This window comes from Pogoniulus pusillus, chromosome 11, assembly GCF_015220805.1.
Source record: "Pogoniulus pusillus isolate bPogPus1 chromosome 11, bPogPus1.pri, whole genome shotgun sequence".
Lineage (NCBI taxonomy): Eukaryota > Metazoa > Chordata > Aves > Piciformes > Lybiidae > Pogoniulus > Pogoniulus pusillus.
Window position 1 is genome coordinate 18,694,130 of NC_087274.1, and position 18,953 is coordinate 18,713,082.

The window sequence follows — 18,953 nt, forward strand, 5'->3', positions numbered from 1 at the left end:
GCTCATTTATGAAACAGATTTATTCTGTTGACATGGAGGCTTGTTTGAAATGTAATTGAATTTCTGTTGCCTAATGGAAAGTGACAGTTAACAGTATTTATTTTCCATTTGTGTCTCAGTAGATAACATAACACAATTTTGATTTGTAGTTAGCTTTGGAATCTGAGATTGTTCTATCTCTGTAATTGAAAAGATGGGAGCACGATGGCCTAATACAATCCATGTTGCTCGTTGGGTTTGTTTTGTTTTTACACCAGTAAAGGCAACATTAATAGGGTAAACAGCATCTATTCTGGCTTAATAGTTACACCGAGATGTTATTTTTGCATCCTGCCATTCTCATTAGAAACTGCCACATCATGATCTGAATTGATAATTCCTCCATTTAGTCACTCTCTGCAGCAGCTAATTTCTATGAGCAATGCTTCCCTTTTCTTGCCATCTCAGAATAACTTCTTTACTGTGCAGCCACAACACCTTTTTTAGTCACGAAGTTGCAATTATATTTCATAGAATTGTTTTGGTTGGGAAAGACCTCTCAGATCATCAAATCCAGCTGTTGACCTAGCACCACCTGGAACAGGGTGCCCAGGGAGGTGGTTGATGCCCTGTCCCTGGAGATAATTCAAGATGAGGCTCGACAGGGCAAGCCTGATCTAGTTGAGGATGTCCCTGCTGACTGCAGGGAGGGGTAGGATTGGATGACCTTTGGAGATCCCTCCCAACCCAGACCATTCTGTGATTCTGTGATTTCCCTTTGTGCTGTTAAATTAAGAGGTCAGATTTTTATGAGCTGTCTTGACTCAATTCAGGAATAGAAAATGGAAGCATGGTAGTGTAGTTCCTAAAATGGAAGCTGAGAAGAGCTGTTATATATCAGCACCATGCTTTCAGGAGGGATTGTTTCATTGGATTCTTTTAAGGGATCGTGCATGCATGAAAGTGACAGAACACTGATGTAGATATTTGAAAATCCAGAAGCAGTTCCTGAAACACAGACAAGCACTGTGCTTTATAGCTTCTGCTCTTAGGTTTTTAGGCTTTAATTCACACAAAAATCCTTACGTTTTCAAGCAGCACTTCATTAAAACCTCAGTGATTTCTGATACAAGCTTCAGAGAAGTTGAATTTATCTATTTAATAAGAGATGAAATCATAAATAATAACAATGCATCAGATACTCAGAATTGACAAGAGAACCAAACAGAGTTGCTGCATTGAATATGAAGAAAAGGTATTACGATAAGAAGCATGAAATGTGTCATATTTTCAAGCAGCCTTGAGCTGCTCTGCAGTATTTTCAAACCACAGATTTCATCCTTGTCCCTTGTTTGGCCTAAAATAGTCATAATTTCAGACTTCTCCTAATTTAAGACCTACTAATGAACGATTCTTTTATGATCTGTTTTTAATCATACTGCTGAATGTATAAATATGCAGTTTCAAGTGATGGATATCCAGGCCTTTAATGGCTAAGTATTTCAATACAGTTTCATCAGATCTGGAATGGAGATTTCTGTGGGGATTTCCATGCATACTTCTTTACATATACAACAACACCTGTATGCCTACATGGGAGTGGTGTGTACAGATGTGTCTGTGTGTGCATGTATAATTCAGAGAGTCTCTTACGACATCAGTTATCAGATAGAATCACACAATTGTCAGGGTTGGAAGGGACCTCAGGGATCATCCAGTTCCAACCCTCCTGCCTTGGGCAGGGACACCTCACACTAGATCAGGTTGCCCAGAGCCACATCTAGCCTGGCCTTAAACGCCTCCAGGGATGAGGCTTCCACCAACTCCCTGGGCAGCCTGTTTCACGCTCTCACCACCCTCATGCTGAAAAACTCCTTCCTAACATCCAACCTGAATCTAGTTTTTCTTCATTCTCCCCAGTCCTATTGCTATCTGACACCTTAAAAAGTGTCCCCCCAGCTTTCTTGTAGCTCCCTGCAGATACTGGAAAGCCACAATAAGGTCACCTGGGAGCCTCCTCTTCTCCAGACTGGACAGCCCCAACTCTCTTAGCTTGTCCTCATAGGAGAGGAGCTCCAGCACTCTGATCATTCTCATGGCCCTTCTCTGGACACATTCTAGCATGTCCATATCTTGTAATAGGGGCTTCAGAACTAGACACAGTGCTCTATATGGGGGCTCATGAGAGCAGTATAGAGGGGGAGGATCACCTCTCTGGACCTGCTGGGCAAATTTCTCTTGATGCAGCCCAGGATATAGTTGGCTTTCCGATGATAACCAACTCATAAGCACACAGACTTTTCAGTGATGTGCAGTGGCTGCCCTATGGATCAGAGAGCTTTTGCACAAACACAGAAGCTTAATGTTCAGTACAATTTTGTACTGAAAAACTTTAAGTTCATGCAAGATTTGTAAAGTTCCAAGGTTCAGAGGACTCCTCACTTAGTATTTTCTTTCCAGTTCCACAGATGCTCATCAGGCAAAGTTTTCATGTTTGCTCTTTTTTAGCCCTAGGTGGTGGCTATGAGCCTTTGTTGTAGTCTCCTACACGTTTTATTTTGATTATTCAGTCTGGGAGAGAATTTCTAATACTTTAATTATTAGTTAGAACACGAAGCAGCATATTTCACACAGTATTTTGTGCAGTAAGCAGTCTTTTGCTTTAAGGGTGGCATTTGAGTAGGCTTTGTGTGGGAAGCTTTGAGTACAAAATGCACAGCAATACTCTAGGTGAGAAAGAAACACAGGGTATAGGTGTGCCTTTTCTGGAGTTGTTTATGTGCAGCTGACACATTTCTGCTGGAAGTGATGCTGATGCCTGTTGATAACTGTGTAAAACAGCAGTTCTAGCCAGAAATGTCTGCTTCAAAACCATCAGGTGTATACCAGACATGAAAAGATGTTTTAGGAGTAACTCGATCTGTGGAAAGACTTCCAACAGAGAGAAAGGGAGAGCTCTAATTCCTTAGTTTTGAGCAGAGATAAATGGAAGAAGTGTGGGAAATAAGGGTACAAGAAAAGCCTGGTGAGATTCCTTACTGACCTTTCTTTATCATCTATGAATGAGTAGAGGAGAGGGAGGCATCCAACTTGAATTAACTTATTAATCTGGGTATTTATCCATCACTGTGCAGTCTGACTTGTCAATGTATTAATGCTCTTATTTTTATCTTATAGTTCTCAAGGAGAGAAGTGTAATTTTTCCCGTTTTAAAGACAGAAACTGGGACAATGACTTGTGCAGGACATGAGAAACAGAAGCCTGTTGTTGAACCCACCTGCTTACAGCTGGTATGGTTTTATTCTGAGACATCACCATTTCAAGTAAAATGTATTAAATGTGAAACTGCTGAAGTTAGCGCATACAGGGTGCATTTTGTGCCACAAGCAAGGAAGGTGGAGGCCTCAGTTTTCCCTGATCGTGGTAATTACTGCTTAGCTGGAGAGTAGATTGTGTTTGCAGATGTCTTTGAAGAGATCTTGCAGTAGAGTGAGTAGCACTAAAAATCTGCCTCAAGGTCTTCTTGGAGGGTGCTGAGCTCCTCTTGCTACATGTCTGTGATTCTCTGCTGGATGTTCTCTCCTGTAATGGATTTTCAGGGAGTTAACTGGTAGAGATTGTTCAAACAGTGACCTGGGGTGAACTGCATTGATAAAATATGGATTTATATCTGGGTTATTTATTAAATTGAGACTTCATTTGGCTGTGCTCAGACTGGAAAGCAGAACTGGTGCTTCAGAAAACCCCACAACATAAGCCTCAAACAATCCAAAAGATTGTTGCTGACCTTGCTGGCATTGCTGAGAGTCCTTCAGCCAGATGGTTTTGTAAACTAGAGAATCAATGTGGAGGAATAAATGTAAGCAGAGAGTCTTATGAGTAATAATACAGCTGCAAGGAATCTCTAAGTACAGAATCATAGAATCAACCAGGTTGGAAGAGACCTCCAAGGTCATCCAGTCCAACATTCAAACTCTTCCCTTCATGTCCCTCTTTTCAGCTGACCTTTTTTGATGGTTTTAAACCCAAATGATGTGTATTTGATCCCACAAAGCCCTATTTTACATGTCTGCAATGCTTCAGAAATATTTTATTTGGCAATTCCTGTATCAAAGGTGTGTGTTAAAATATCCTTAATTTTCTATTGAAATTCAAAATAATGTGTCTGGAAGATGTTTCCTTAATAGCTGTAGGCTGCAAAAACTTGCATCTGGGATTCATATTTTGTATTTTTTTATATTAGAGGTTTACTTGCTATAAACTTAACACCACTGTATGGAACACAGCACCCAATCGAGTGGCTCAGCGGTTCGGTAGTACAGAGCCAGTGGCTGAGTCTGATGATTTTTTTATAATTAAAAAAATGCTGTATTTCTCCTAGGTCATATGCCCACACATGCTGTGATTGCAGGAAAGACTCTGATAATTAAAGTACAGGAAATTCAGTTTGGTTATATAACATTTTTGATTGTGACAGCATGCAATATTGTTTGTCAGACCTTAACTATATCTACAAAGGCGTGTCTTGGTAGGACAAAAGCTGTAAGGAAAGCTGTGTTGCCAGCCATCATTTTTCTTTCATTTGAGAAAGGAAAGATTTGGTTGTGGACATGTATTACTGTTTGAGACCACTGGTGCCTCAAACCATGAAAATGGCAGAATATTTCTGATAGCTTCCCCCCCACCCCTGCTTTATAATTGAATATAGTTATTTTTCAATACAAGAATGAAAGCAAACGAAGAATACTGGGAAAAATACTGGAACAGTACAATGTGATTTAAACTTTGACAGTGTACTGTCATTTGCAGCTGATAATGGTAATGAAAATTTTGGAGACACGATTCTACCCACAGAAAATGAGAATGAATCTGTGCTTCCAGCTAATTGCAGTGCTTGTAATTCTGTGATTCCACCTAGCAGGAGAGAGCACAGTGCACCAGCTGCTTTTAAAGGTGCATAAGAGCAGTTTTCAGTGGTTTCTCCATATGCAGCAACCATTGCACAATTACAGGAGTGGCTGGGGTTCACAGGCTCACAGGATGTCGGGGTTGGAAGGGGCCCAAAGAGATCATCAAGTCCAACCCCTCTGCCAGAGCAGGACCATACAATCTAGCTCCGGTCACACAGGAACACATCCAGACAAATCTTGAAAGTCTTCAGAGGAGACTTCACAACCTCTCTGGGAAGCCTCTTCCAGGCTCTGGGACCCTTACAGTAAAGAAGTTCCTCCTTGTGTTAAGGAGCTTCCATCCATTGCTGCTTATCCTATTGCAGGGAAAAAGTGAGCGGAGCCTGTCCCCTACTCCTGACCCCCACCCATCAGATATTTATAACCATTTATTAGATCCCCTCTCAGTTTTCTCCAGACTAAGCAGCCCCAGGTCCCTCAGCCTCTCCTCATTAGGTGGTGCTCCAGTCCTCTAATCATCCTTGTTGACCTCCACTGGACCTTCTCCAGCAGATCCCTGTCCCTCTTAAACTGGTTCAGTTGAGTCTAAACCACAACCAGGGGAGACTTCAGTTTGCAAGTGAAGAGTGGCTTGGTTCAGTGGCGAGGACAAATTCTTAGGTCATAAATGCAGCTATTATTGGGCAAACTGATATCATGGCAAAACAAAACAGGGGAAAAGAGATTTAATTCATTAGAGTACATGAGGGAGCTCTCAAATCTTGCTTCACATTTTGATTGTGGGAAACAGAACCGCCTTAACTTGATTCTTTAGTGGAGGGTAGTGGAACACTGGGACAGGGAGGTGGCTGGGGCTTTGTACCTGGCATTATTCAAGGTTGGGCTTGACAAAGCCATGAACAACCTGATCTAATTGAGGATCATAGAATGGTTTAGGTTGGAAGGGATCTTGAAGATCATCCAGTTCCAACCCCCGTCATAGGCAGGGACACCTCCCACTAGAACAGGTTGCTCAAAGCCTCATCCACTCTGGCCTTGAACACCTCCAGGGAAGGAGCATCCACAACCTCCCTGAATAACATGTTCCAGTGTCTCACCACTCTCACTGTAAAGAACTTCTTCCTAACATCCAGTTTAAATCTTCCCTCTGCCAGTTTAAACCTATTACTCCTTGTCCTGTCATTACAAGACCTTGTAAGTAGTCCCTCCCCAGCCCACCTGTAGTCCCCTTGAGATGCTGGAAGGCTACTCCAGGGTCTCCTGGAAACCTTCTCCTTTCCAGGCTGAAGAGCCCCAATTCTCATAACCTGTCCTCACAAAAGAGGTGCTGCAGCTCTCTGAACATCTTCTTGTGCAGAGAGGGTTGGACTGGATGACCTTTGGAGGTGCCTTCCAACCCAGCTCATTCTATCATTTGGTAACTTTCTCTGAAAATCTGTGAATTGTTGCTGAATGTTACTAATAGTGAAATTTGACAGGAGCCTGCATTTGTTGTAATGAAAAAAAAAACCTTTGTACTGACAGATTCAGTAGTTGTTTTTGTAATTCAAGACTTGATATCAAGGAATTGTTAAATATTCAGTCTTCAGATCCCACATCTCTCAAATTCTTACAATTTACGGAGATTATTGTGTCATAACTACAGCAGTGAATAATATATATCCTGTGTGTAGGTAGGCTTGAACAGATGGCATAAGAACAATAAATTTTCTTTCCAGTAACAGCTACCTTCAGATTAAAATGTTTCTTCCTATGAAAGGATTTATGGATTGAGCAAAATAAGAGATGCATTAAAATTTATGATAGTTACCATTTAAAAGAGGAAATTGAGGGTTATTAGAGTTGCATTGTTCATTTGAGAGGGCAGAGTGGACTGTGCCCATCAGTGTAGCTGGAGTGAAGCCTGGTGATGCAGGGTGGGTAGTGATGGCCACAAGGAACCTCTGCATCTGTCTTGGCATCCATGTGCCACAGGTGCAGGTGTTGCCAGTCATGCTTCATTCCAGGCTTAGGGAAGATTTTAGTTGTGAGTCTTTGAGCTGAAGGCAAGGCAGGCAGAGAGGCACATTGTTACTGGGTGGGTGACAAATAATCTCTAACAGTGCTAAACTCGTAGTATTTTCTCACTGGGTGAATTTGTGTGACTGTTAGAAATGAGTCAGTTCAGTTGAGGGGTCAAGAGAGTAGGAGTTTCAGATTTGTCTGGTTGTATTTTTTGGCTTCCACATGCTGACAAACAGGACATGACCCTTCCAGCTTCATAGTAGCTGTGGTACCTGAGCATTGTCTTTGAGAACTGCTCTATTTACCTAGGCAGGCAATCAGAAGAAATGCTTGTTGATATGCAGCCAAACCACATTTCTACTAGCAGTGCACTGTCTCTGCTCCCAGTATACCTTCATCCTCTGTAGGTAGAGCTTGATTGTTTTCATTGACACCCACATTTCATTTGTTGTTGCATCCCTTGGCTTTCTGTGCCTCGTGAGCCAAAAGCCAGACCAGGGCTTGAAGAGTCCTTGTGGAGGTTATACACCAGGTTAGGAGCTGTCTGCATTCTGCAGTGCAGTGTCTTGGATACTTTTGAACTCTTCAGGTAGTCCCACAAGTGCATAACCAGTGGGAACAGCTTATGGGAAACCTGTCATGTGCTGGGAGAAGGATTTGATGTAAAATCTTAATTTTCAGAACTTCTGTAAACTTGTTTCTTCTCATCCTCTTTATTGTACAGATGGTAAAGATGCTGGTGAGGAGTAGTGTTTTTAAAACAGAAGTGACTCTTTCTTGAGGTTTATTTTTCCTACTTTCAGAACCCATGTTTTAAACAAAAAAAAACCCCAATCTGGTTTGTACTAAAGACCTGTCAGAATGAGCAGTAGTTCAGTCTTGTGGCTTGCTCTTCTCTTACACATACCAATGCAAAATATTAATGTCAACTACGTGGCTACAGACAACTGTGTCCCCAGACTGCAGCATAATGCTGTTCATTTCTTTTGTAAAGTATTCCAGCATTCCAAATAACCGGCATCTTTCTTTGGAATAGTTAACTGAAACCAAACACCACAAGGCTTTGTTAAGGCAGATGCAGGAGCCTTTTCTGTAGCAGATCAGTGGTGCAAAACCACACAGTGTTTTTTTGAACAGAGCAGTTGAGTCACACTCAGGTGTTCACTTAAGTGGGTTCACTTAGTGGTCAGACGTTTTCAGGCTATAGAAGCGTTCACAGCTGACTTTCATTTGGGGATAATGATACATTATTGGTGCTCTGACAGTGGATTTCTTCCCTTTGAAATCATCAAACATTGGTGAATATAAATATGCCAGGATGTTTGTTTTAAATAGTATTATCCACATTATAAAGAAATGATCTAGGATCCTTAAATAAAATATTTGTTATGCTGAAAAGAGCCCACATTTGCTTTCCTTTAGGGAAAAAAAATATTTTCTTATCTTAAGGAAACACTTATGTGTCCCAGAACTCTTGACCTGAGCTGTGCTGTCCTGAGATTCAGGGCAACCTACATGGTTCCTGAAAGAAAGCCTCAGAAAATGTTCAAACAATGAGAGTACATAAATTAAGCTTACAGTGAAGAGTTTAAAGGACACATTTTATGTGTGTAAATGTATGGATTGCTCATATATTAGGTGCTATTAAGGCTTCACAAGTCACTACCATCCATTGAGCAGAACTTGTAATTCTGGTTTTATTTGGAACTTAGATTGAGAAAGGAAGAGTAAATGATGTGGCCATGGTTTTATTTCCCAGACAGATGGACTTGTCTTGTGAGATACTTAGCAACTACCCATCTCATTGATCTCATAGGTGACACACATGCTTCATGAAATTGTTAGCAATTGAAAGGGTATGGTATATTCTTGCAGTTCCTTAAACTGAAATCAATGGGATCTTCTGGGTGCTCAGTACTTTTGGAAATCAGGTCACATCTTTAGATTTCTAAATAAGGATTTTCAAAAGGACCTTGGCTCCGTGACTCTGTTAGGTCAGAGCCCAAATCTGATATTCCTTTCTCAGCAGCCTTGGGGTTCCTTTTTAAATTTTTCTTTCTTTTTTTTTTTTATCATTCACTCAGTTTCTTGTGAGATCAGCCAACGGCAGGCAAACCATCACAGGATGGAAGATATAAGGGTCTGTCCACACCTTGTACAACAGTGCATCTCAGTTCTCTTTATTTCCTTGCTCTTTCATTTCACTTTTCATATTTCACATTTGTCTGTGCACAGCAATCTTACTTGTCACTGCATGTTCATAAAACTCTCAATACACCACTTAGATTGCCCTCTGTCAGGATTTAATTCTCAAATAGTAAAAATAATCACTCTTGAGACTGTTTTTAGGTAGGATGTTGTATAACTGGCTGTGCTGTTAATATAGTGGATGGATTTAGGTTGATTAAAGTCTACTCTGTATTGTACATTGCTGCTACCTCTTGAAAGCTCAGGTCATTTTTGCTTTGGCTAGCTGCTTTGAGCTGCAGCTGAATGTAGCCGAATAGCATAAATGAACATCTTTTCCTTGCAATCAGGAGGCAAAATTCCACAAGTGATGGTTGACTTTTGAAGATAAACCTGTGCCCTGGAGTCATCAGGGTTGGGAAATGCTGTCCGTGTGTGCGTGTGCAGGTCAGATGCCTGTGCATGCACATCTGGTATTTGCATGCATAAGTTAGGCTTGCCCAATTGCACATGCCTGACTTGCAAAATCTGCCCTGTAGTTATTAGATGATGTCAGATATTTTTCTGCCATGTTATGAAATGTAGGGGAATGAACTCTTCCCTTTTCCAAGACACAAGCACAGACACACGTGCTCCAGAGGTTTGTGCCCACCAAGGCTGAGTGCTTTATTTTCTTTCTGTTTGCCAATTGGGGAGGGAAGAGTGTTGAGAGCAAGTGTGAGAAATCCGATAGGTTTTGTCTCCCTTTACCACAGACTCAAGAAACAGATGGCTTAGGTTGGTGCATGCCGAACACATGGAGGAAACACAGTGGTTAGCAAGCTAGAACCTCAGTTGCACTGCCGACTGCTTTCTGCTTGCCATCCAACTGTGAGTGATGCTTATGTATTTAGAGTGTTGCACCCTTTCTTCGTTTTGTGATGCCCCTTTCCCTTTGGTTACCTTTCTTCCTCTGTATTACTCTCTTTTTGTGGGTTAGATTTGGATCCCAACAAATTGGAATTTACCCCCCAGTTACCAAATAGACTCATAACTCAGAAGCAAAAATGAGGAAATATTTACAAAGATGGAGTAAATATAGAAAGTATAAAAGGCAATAAACATATACAAGATATGTTTACAGATATTTACACTTTAGCAACAATACAAGGACCCCCTCGTACCGTAATTCAGCTTTTCCCACCCTGGGCAGTCCAGAGGGACTGCAAGCAGCCTTCTTCCCCTTCACTTTCTCCTCTCCTGGTGCCTTACAGCCAGCAGAAGGTCAGAAGGAAAATAAGGAAGCCATGCAAGCAAGCAAAGTTGCAGAGAGAACAGGGAAGAAAAGGGCAAAAGCAAGTCTGTGCTACCAAGTATAACTCTCCAGCAAATGAGTGGAATGATATAAATCTATCAATTATTATTCTGTTTCCTGTCCCTAGCTTTATTTACCTTTACTCAAAGTCTCTGGAAAATTGCTGTTCTTGTTTGCAATTAGGGACTAGGCTAAAGTGTTAGCTCTAAAACGTCACAAGTCTCCTGCATGACTTTGCTCCTCAACTAAATGGGTGCTTAGATTTTGATTGTGTGAATTGTGTGGACAAGTTGAGAAGTAAAAGGAGAGTGTGGCTCATGTTTGCATTCATGTCTGCTTTTAAGGCAAAATTTGCAAAAAGCCCTTGAGCTCTTTTCTCCCAGGCAACCAGCAACAGAAGGAGGGGACACAGTCTCAAGTTGTGCCAGGGGAGATATAGGCTAGATATTAGGAGGAAGTTCTTCAGAGAGAATGATTTGCCATTGGAATGGGCTGCCCAGGGAGGTGGTGGAATTGCTGTCCCTGGAGGTGTTCAAGAAAAGCCTGGATGAGGCACTTAGTGCCATGATCTAGTTGATTGGCTAGGGCTAGGTGCTAGTTTGGACTGGCTGATCTTGGAGGTCTCTTCCAACCTGGTTGGTTATATGAATTCTATGATTCTATGAGATTAAAAGAGTGTAGTAAGCATACCTGCTTATTCTTTGCAACTTAGATGCAGGTATACCAGAGTACAGTAGATAGCATCATAGATCTTTCTCCTAAAAATGATGTGAACTTTCAAACTAATCAGCCATTGGAGGAGGGAGAAAAGTAAAAGGAGTGAAAACATTCCTAAAGCCAGGAGGCAAAAAAAAAAGAGGAAGTGATTTGAGCTGTGAACTCAAACTCATTGACTGAGTTCTTTCCTAGGTCTGCATCTAAAATTCTGAAGGTGTGATAGGATTTTGAGGCAATCTGTTAGCTTTGGTGGGGAGTTGTTTGGCCATCAGCACTGCTTATTGTAAATCAGTCTGATTGATTGATGTCTGAACTATGACTGGAAGTTCTTGAGGCACTCATTGATTAAAAACCAGAACTTGGCTGTTATTGGCTACTTCTCTCTTGAAATAATGCTGTCATTGGTAAATTGGTGCAAGGGGTTGGTCAAGGTATTCTCCTGAGGTCCCAGCCTTTTTGCAATCTTTAAATATTTGAAAGAGAATGAGAGAGAGAGCAGGAGAGAGTGGCCTCGGGCCATAGAGTAGCACTTTATGGTATGCATTGGGCCATATTTGCCTGTTTGCTTTTACTTAAAAGAAAAGCCCTGGCAAATCTGGCTGTTAATGAGCATCTTAAAACCAAATGAGGGAAAGCTGGCAAGGAAGTGGATGGTAAAGCAGTGAAGGCTACCAGCACTACTCTCCTCCAGCAGCTCTAAATTCACCTTTTCCTATGGGGCAGGGCTGAAAAGGGTGCAGGAACTGAGCTGGTCAGGGAGTGTCTCTGTGGGTGCAGAGTCACTTGGCTTCGACTGGGACACCAATGCTTGGTCCTCGGAGGGCTGGCTTGCATGTACAGCTTTATCTTCCCGACTGCTAGAGTGGCCCTATGTGCTGTGCACATATGCTGGAGACCTGATTTATAATTAAGAGCAGCTGGCCTTGCTGCTGTCCAAAATAATTTCCCCTAGTGAAGGATCAGTGGAGAAAAATGCAGACAGGTTTTAGCCTTTTGTTGAAAGAACGAAGAGGAACCTTCATGCTGCGCACGGCCGGGGGAAGTTTATTGCCTGCCTGAAGAACCAAGAGCTGGGGATCTTCCATTTTATGAGTCCCTCCTGTGCAGTACCTGTGGTGAAAAAAAGAAGTTAAAAGTTGCCTAAAGGCAGCTTACGGGGATTTAATGTGTGCTGGGGACTGCTTCTGCCCTGGTAGTCTTCAGAAACACAGACAGCAGGAAGATGGTAAAGAAACCCAAATCAAACAAAAAAAAAAAAAGCTCCCCTCCTTCCACCTTCACCTCCCTTTCCCCAGATGTACTTGGCACTTCTCTGGAGTGTCTAGGAACTGAGTAATGTGAGGGTTATTTTTATAGGGCTCATGGAAATAGATTTTACATCAAGTTTGGTATGGCTAACTGGACTCAAATGGAGTCCATAGTGTTGGTTTTTAAAAAAGTATAAGGGATGTTAATCTCATATTTTTTTTCTCCTCAAACATGTTTTTAGAGTAAGTGAAGCAGCTAGATTACTGAGGTATCTAGAAACATTTTTGGGTAGCCTGCTCAGAATGGCTCCTGTGGCAACTGCATCCCTGAAGGATGGTAGGAATGCAGAGCCCTGCATGGTCAGTGTTCTGCAGCGTTAGTGGTTGGATTTAGACTAACGTTTCTTTTCTGCCTTGCTGTCCCTGAAGCAGAACAGGAGACAGGGGAAGAGGATGAAGCTGGCAGACTCCAGCTCTTCCAGTGGGAAGAGTCCTTCAGGATAGTTAAAGCAGAATAGTAGTGCTGGTGGCTCTTGCACTTCTTAACCCCCTTGCCTGTGCCGTCATTGTTTGATTGCTGTGATCCTGGAGACTCTGGCTTTTGGGGTTTTGTTTCTTTTCTTAGCTATTTGTATTGTAAACCTACTGCAGTGCACCAGCACAGGAGTGGCAGAGGAGCACTCCCACTGCCATGGGGCTGTGTGCTTTCTTGGCTTTAGGGTGGCAGCTGTGTGGAGCCTGTGGCCTTAAGGAGCAGCCCCTAAAGGATTAGAGGATGTGAAGGAACATCATAGGAGAGCAAGTACTTGCCAAGCCTTTGACCTCCTGAAGGAAGATAATGATAGTTTTTAAAGGAAACTTTAGGGACATATTCATAGAGAATAGAAGGCAGCGTCTCTCTAATCAGTGATTCTGTGGAGTGTGTGTTTCTTAATAAAGAACTGCAGGTTTTTGCAGCAAATGGAGGAGGAATTATCTGATTGTCACTTTGTGACTTGGACAGCAGCCTTTCCTCTTCTGAGAGTTTTAGCATAAGTACTACGGCAAGTAAGGTGTGATTGCTAACCTCAGCCAGGCATATCCCATGCCCCTAAACACTGTGCCATCATGAGGGGTAGCAGAATTGATGAGCCTCTGCTTTTGTCAACTGGACTTCCAAACAGGGGAGTTCCGCCCACTCTGTAACTGGGTGCTCTAAGCATACGCTGAAACAAATCAACTGAACAAGGTAATTACATTTGCATATCACCCTTGGTACAACTTCTCAGCCAGAGTGTGTTGGGTGTCTAAGGGAAGGAACACTGACTATTCAACAGTGTTGAACCAGTGTGTATCTATGAACTTGGAGGTCTCTTCCAGCCTGGTTGATTCTATGATTCTTTGATCTATCTACGATATATATATATATATATATATATGGATAGATGGGTATGTGTATAGATATACACATCTATATATCTACATAGATATCTATCATTTATGGTTTTATACATATTTTTGGTGGTGGTGGTGGTAGTGTGTGTGCCATTGATGCTATCTATGTGACCTCTGGCAGTCACCAGAGCGTGGTGGTCAGTAGCTGTCTCTGGTCTGCTGAATGCCAGGTGCAGGCTGAAAGCTTGGACTGCAGCACAACTCAAGCCAAGCAATAAAGTTATGCATTTACTGTAAGGTGATTTATGCGGCCCTCCACAGTGGATATTAAGTTGGCTAAAAATGGATGTTGTCCTTTTCCTGGGTGTTCAGCTCTGCCATATAAATATGCTATTCAGGTCTACTAAGTTTTTATAAAATGCTGTTTCTGCCAGAATAGCTAACAGGGCTTATCCAGCAGTGACACTTCAATAGCAAAATGTTTTGTGAATGATTTTAGCCTATTTGTTTTTCTCTCCTGCTGTGATCCTAAATATTTTTACAAAACTATACTTGAGAGAGATATTCAGTTGGAAGGGCTTAGAAAAGGCAAATTAAGAGGTAAATTTGATACTTGCTGATGTAGTCTGTTTTCATTAACTTTAAAATTATGATGCATGTGTGACTGTGTTTATGTTGGGCTCATGTGTTCACAAACACTGCTTGTATAAATCTCAGTTCTTCTATCCAGTTTAAAAAAAGGAATTGTTAAAGGTGGCTGATGACGAGGCAGCAGCTTGTCTGCTGGTTGTATGCTGCTGTGCTGTGGAGCTAATAGCATTAATAGAAGGAACATTTGCAGCTTGCAGATCTGGTGTAAAATACTAGATTTGTCAATAATTGAATTCTGAAACAAACAGTCCAATTACTAAGGCAATGTAGCTTTTATTCCTGTGATGAGCAGGCAACAGCTCCTGCCTGTACCTGTCCCTACCGATTATTGTTATGCGTACTTATAGTTCCTCTTTCTTTTTGCCATTTTCATAACAACTGCATTATGATGTGACACATCTTTTCCAGATATTTTGCTTGAATAACTAAGTAGGATATTAAATTCAACTAGGGTATTAGATTATAAATTAGTTCTGTAACAGGCATCATAATGTTATTTAGATTTTCAGTTTACATAGACCTTGTAGCAACTCCCAAGAGCTATGCTACAGAATTAGGGGAAGATGTGAGTTGATGTAAGAAAATTGGTTTTGGTAATATGCTGATGTCAGTAGAGTTTTGCTGTGTGGAAAGATATTTAAATTAACGTTTTTCTTTACTCCATTGTACAAACTAAAGGTTGGTAATGATTTCAAATTACTGATGTGTTGGTGCTTGGACTATGCAAACATGGCCATAAATGTCTTTTCTCTGGTAGGGCAGTATTTATATCATGAGTTTGTGTATGGGTTGTTTCGAGTTTGGTTGTTTTTTTTTTTCCCCCCAAATAGATGAAAATATTCCAGTATTCCCTGTAATATAAACATTTCATTTCACATCAGGAGAATGAAAAAAAAAAAAAATTTAAGAGCATTTTTTAGATTGAAAAAAAACCAGGCTGGCTAACAAGTTGTAGTGGTTCTGGGAGGTCACACACACCCACACACCCCTCCCCACTGAGAATTCACCCAGACTAGACTCAGCTGGCTGGAAGTTAAAGAATGAAGTTTTATATTTTCAGTCTAGCACAATTTGCAAGCATGTCTCTTCCAACCTGGTTGATTCTATGAGTCTGTATTTACAACCATATGCAGTAATATACAAGTTTAAAAGTAATACAGAAACCCCAAACCCCTCTCAGCAGCCAGACTGCCCAGGAGGGGCTCCAGACCACCCTTCCACCTTCTTTCTACCCCCGCTCTTATCTCAGAATCTCCCATATGTGCAAGGTGATCTGGAAAAGGTTGGCAGGAGGTGTTAGAAGCAGAATGATTAGTTGGAAAATGTGTAGGGTCAAGCAGAGGAGTTAATACAACAGAAACCACGCAGAGACTGTCTTACCCATGTTTGTGTCCTTGCTTTTATATGTCTAAGCAAAACCTGTGAGTGAAATAGACATCATATTATTTTCTTTTCACAGCCAATAATCTAATTTCTCTCATTAAAATATTCCAGTTAGTTTCAAACCAGCATGCAGGTGCAGACCTCTCTGTGTCAAGGAAGAAAACACAGATTCACTGTGCTGATCCTGAATAATTGTGTCACGATTAGGAAGCACAGTGACACCACATTGGTGAGAGAGATGTGAAGGCATGCACATTTGTAAGTGCATTTATTAGTCAGATGGATGGTAATGGTAACCTGAAAAGAGAGCTTCTAAGTAAAAAGATTAATAGCTGCTTACATAAGTATTCTGTAAATATGGGAATCCATCCCTACTGTGACGTTTCAGATATTCAGCCTAAGAGTACAGGGGAAAAATAACAACATAAGGAAGTTGATTGTCCTCCCGAGCCATTCTCTGAGATGATGGACAACACTCTTGGTAGGGGTCTTAATTAAAATCAAGTCAAACAAAAACTGCCCCAGTTGCTTTTAATAATGAGGAGTACCAGAGTAAGGGAACAGATTATCTCTTTCTCCAGAGAAAATTGGCAGGTGGAGAAAATATATGTGCAGGTATCAGCAAGATTGCCTCAAACCCTCTCTGCTACCTGTCACTGAGGTGCTGTTTCAGTCTTCCATAAGGGCTGCAGTGAGGCCATTCAGTAACTAGGACTGAAGGTGGTGTTTGTGTCCCCTCTCCCCTTCTCCTTTGCTTCCTCCCAGCCCCTGCTAAGCAGCAGTTCAAAGGGGAGGTCTGTGTAAAGTTGCTCATTATTTAGGAAACCTCTTCCATTCACCTGATTGAACAGCAGATATAATAATGGTCAAGTTCTTGTTTCCTGCAAAGTATTGTGGTCTTCGCCAGCAAGAGGAGATGGTGATGGATCTACCTGTGGTTTTGTCCCCAGCTGTAGTCAGTTGTGCATATACCTCCCATAGCCTTGGTAGCTACCAGCCCCAGCTTACTTTGTTCCCAAAGGGACCGTGCAGTACCAAACAGCAAAACTGGCCTAAATTGGGAGTAATTCTGGTCTGAGGTGACTTAGAGGGGGTTTGAAATTAGGAATGAGCTCAGGCTCGGCATTTTACTGTGCAGGTTCATCTCATTTCATCTGCCCCCTGTCCAGAAATGAGCACCTTACACTGTGAGGTCTTACAGGTATTCCAGGCTTTTTCCTGCAGCTTGGACCTTGACTTTAAGGATTGAACTTCCTTCACCAGGAAGCAATTCCCCTCTTGTTGGACAACCACCATGCTTTTACAGATGGATGAAAAATCTTAGCTCCTGCATGGTACATGTGGTTTTTTGCTTTGCTACCTGCTAAAACCTTCTCTATGCATATAGCACAAATAGGAAGGTTAATGGGTGCTGCCAGCTACGTGACCTGTAACATCTGAGTCACTTATTGAAGTGTTTTAAATCTGAATTTAGGAGCCAAGATTGAAGGTGGTTGTTTTGTTAAAAAAGTAAGAGATGTATCTTAATGCTGCCCATCAGTTGCTAATGCTACTGTCTAGTGTTCCTGTGCAAGTTCATGAGCCTGGGCATGCTTTTATATGCAAAACATGCCTGGAGCCCATATTAGTTGTCGCGTGGTGGACACACGCTATACACATCCACTATTTGGAATGTGATTTGTCATCTAAATGTAGCTGATGGTTAGAGTCTGAATGTCTCGTTACTGTGAAACATTTTGCTGCTTTTGAAACAACTTGAACAAAGAGAGCTCTTCATTCTGCACTTTGATGTGTGTCTTTATTGAAAAAGTCCTCTCCATTGCAGAGGCACCGAAGCATTTGCATTAAGTGATACAGGAGATGCCATAGCAATTTCATGAGAATTACCCTTTGCAATGAATGTTAGATTAAACATCTAAGTAAAATCCCTTGCAAGTGGCCAGGAGATAAATTAGAGCAGAGCTGTACCTAGGTACAATTAAATTATGTACCTTCTTTTAAAGATTGTTTTTAATTGATTTGGTGCATACTCTTTAGTTAGTTAATAATGGGTGTTGTATCTGTGGCTATGTGATCACTCATGTGAGTTAGATTTACAGCACTAAGAAACTCCCTTTATCAAAGAAAACAATTTCATAAAGGGGCTGTCCCCTCTCACTGCTCCATTGCTGATAATGTGTCTGGACTGTTTTCTGATTAGTGCTCTAGTCTTGCACTAATATTGAAGCTGTTCTTTAGCAGATAAATGTAGGGTTATCACATCGTTTTAGCAACCTAATTTGTTCTTTGCTTGCACACTACAGCAACTTTCATATCTCAAACCCCTCCTTTCCATTAGGGCTTCTGTAGCACCACATAACAGAGGCTAGGAGGAGATGAAGAGAAGAGGACAAAGATCCTGTTACCGAGTAAGGCCAGAAAACCTCAGACTAACGAGGTGTTAGGGATCTGGCATTTCTTTAATTCAGTGCTGGACACACAGGGGATCACTCCACCTAAGTGTCCCAAAGCCATGATAAAACATGATATCCCCCACACACCTCTGATCAAATCCGGATGGGATGGGGGGCCCTCTGCAAACAGATGTGTCAGCATATTAGTTGCTTTTTCCTTTTAATGTGAGCCATAGATCTAAAGACCTTTGAATAGCCTCTTTTGCTAATTTGGAGGCAGCCTATTTTATTTTCTAGGCAATTGAAATTTCATGTAAAAGTGAGATTTGATATTTTAGCTAGATTCGCCAATTTGTGGACTTTATCAGGCTCTTCATATCCTCTCTGGGGAGATAGAATTTTAACACTGCTGAGCTCTCACAACTGCCTTATCTCAGAAACAAAATTCCAACAGAGTTTGTACATGTCCTCAGTCAGGACTGTAAATCATCATTACAGTTTTGATGGTATTGTATATTCATATACATTAATTAAAAAACAATTAAAGTTCTTCTAAACACTGGGCTGACAACACCTTCAGTTTCTTCCCTGAGTGAAGACCTTTGTCTAATTAACTGCTAAACAAATGTCAGAACTTACACCCTTGTGCTACTCAATCCTTAAATTGTGCCCAGCCAAACTACAACAAATAAATCACAAAAGGCTGCAAGCATCACATAGAAAGTAGAGACAATCAGAGTGGCAGTACCCATCAGTGTTTAATACTAGCATCATCAGTAGAAGGTTGTGCTAAGTGTGAATTTCTGACTTTGGC

General features: G+C 41.4%; 1 protein-coding gene across 2 annotated transcripts in view; it reads left to right on the plus strand.

Moving 5' to 3' along the window:
• Nucleotides 1-18,953, plus strand: part of PPARGC1A (PPARG coactivator 1 alpha) — a 381,122-nt gene that overhangs the window by 82,638 nt on the left and 279,531 nt on the right. Inside the window, exon 1 of one of the 2 annotated variants that reach the window (XM_064151330.1) lies at nt 3,176-3,269. The exons of the other annotated variant lie outside the window; for it this stretch is intronic. Coding sequence (XP_064007400.1) covers nt 3,210-3,269 — 60 coding nt within the window. The 5' untranslated portion in view covers nt 3,176-3,209. Of the gene's footprint in view, nt 1-3,175; nt 3,270-18,953 lie in introns of those variants that run through there. 2 annotated transcript variants of the gene reach the window in all.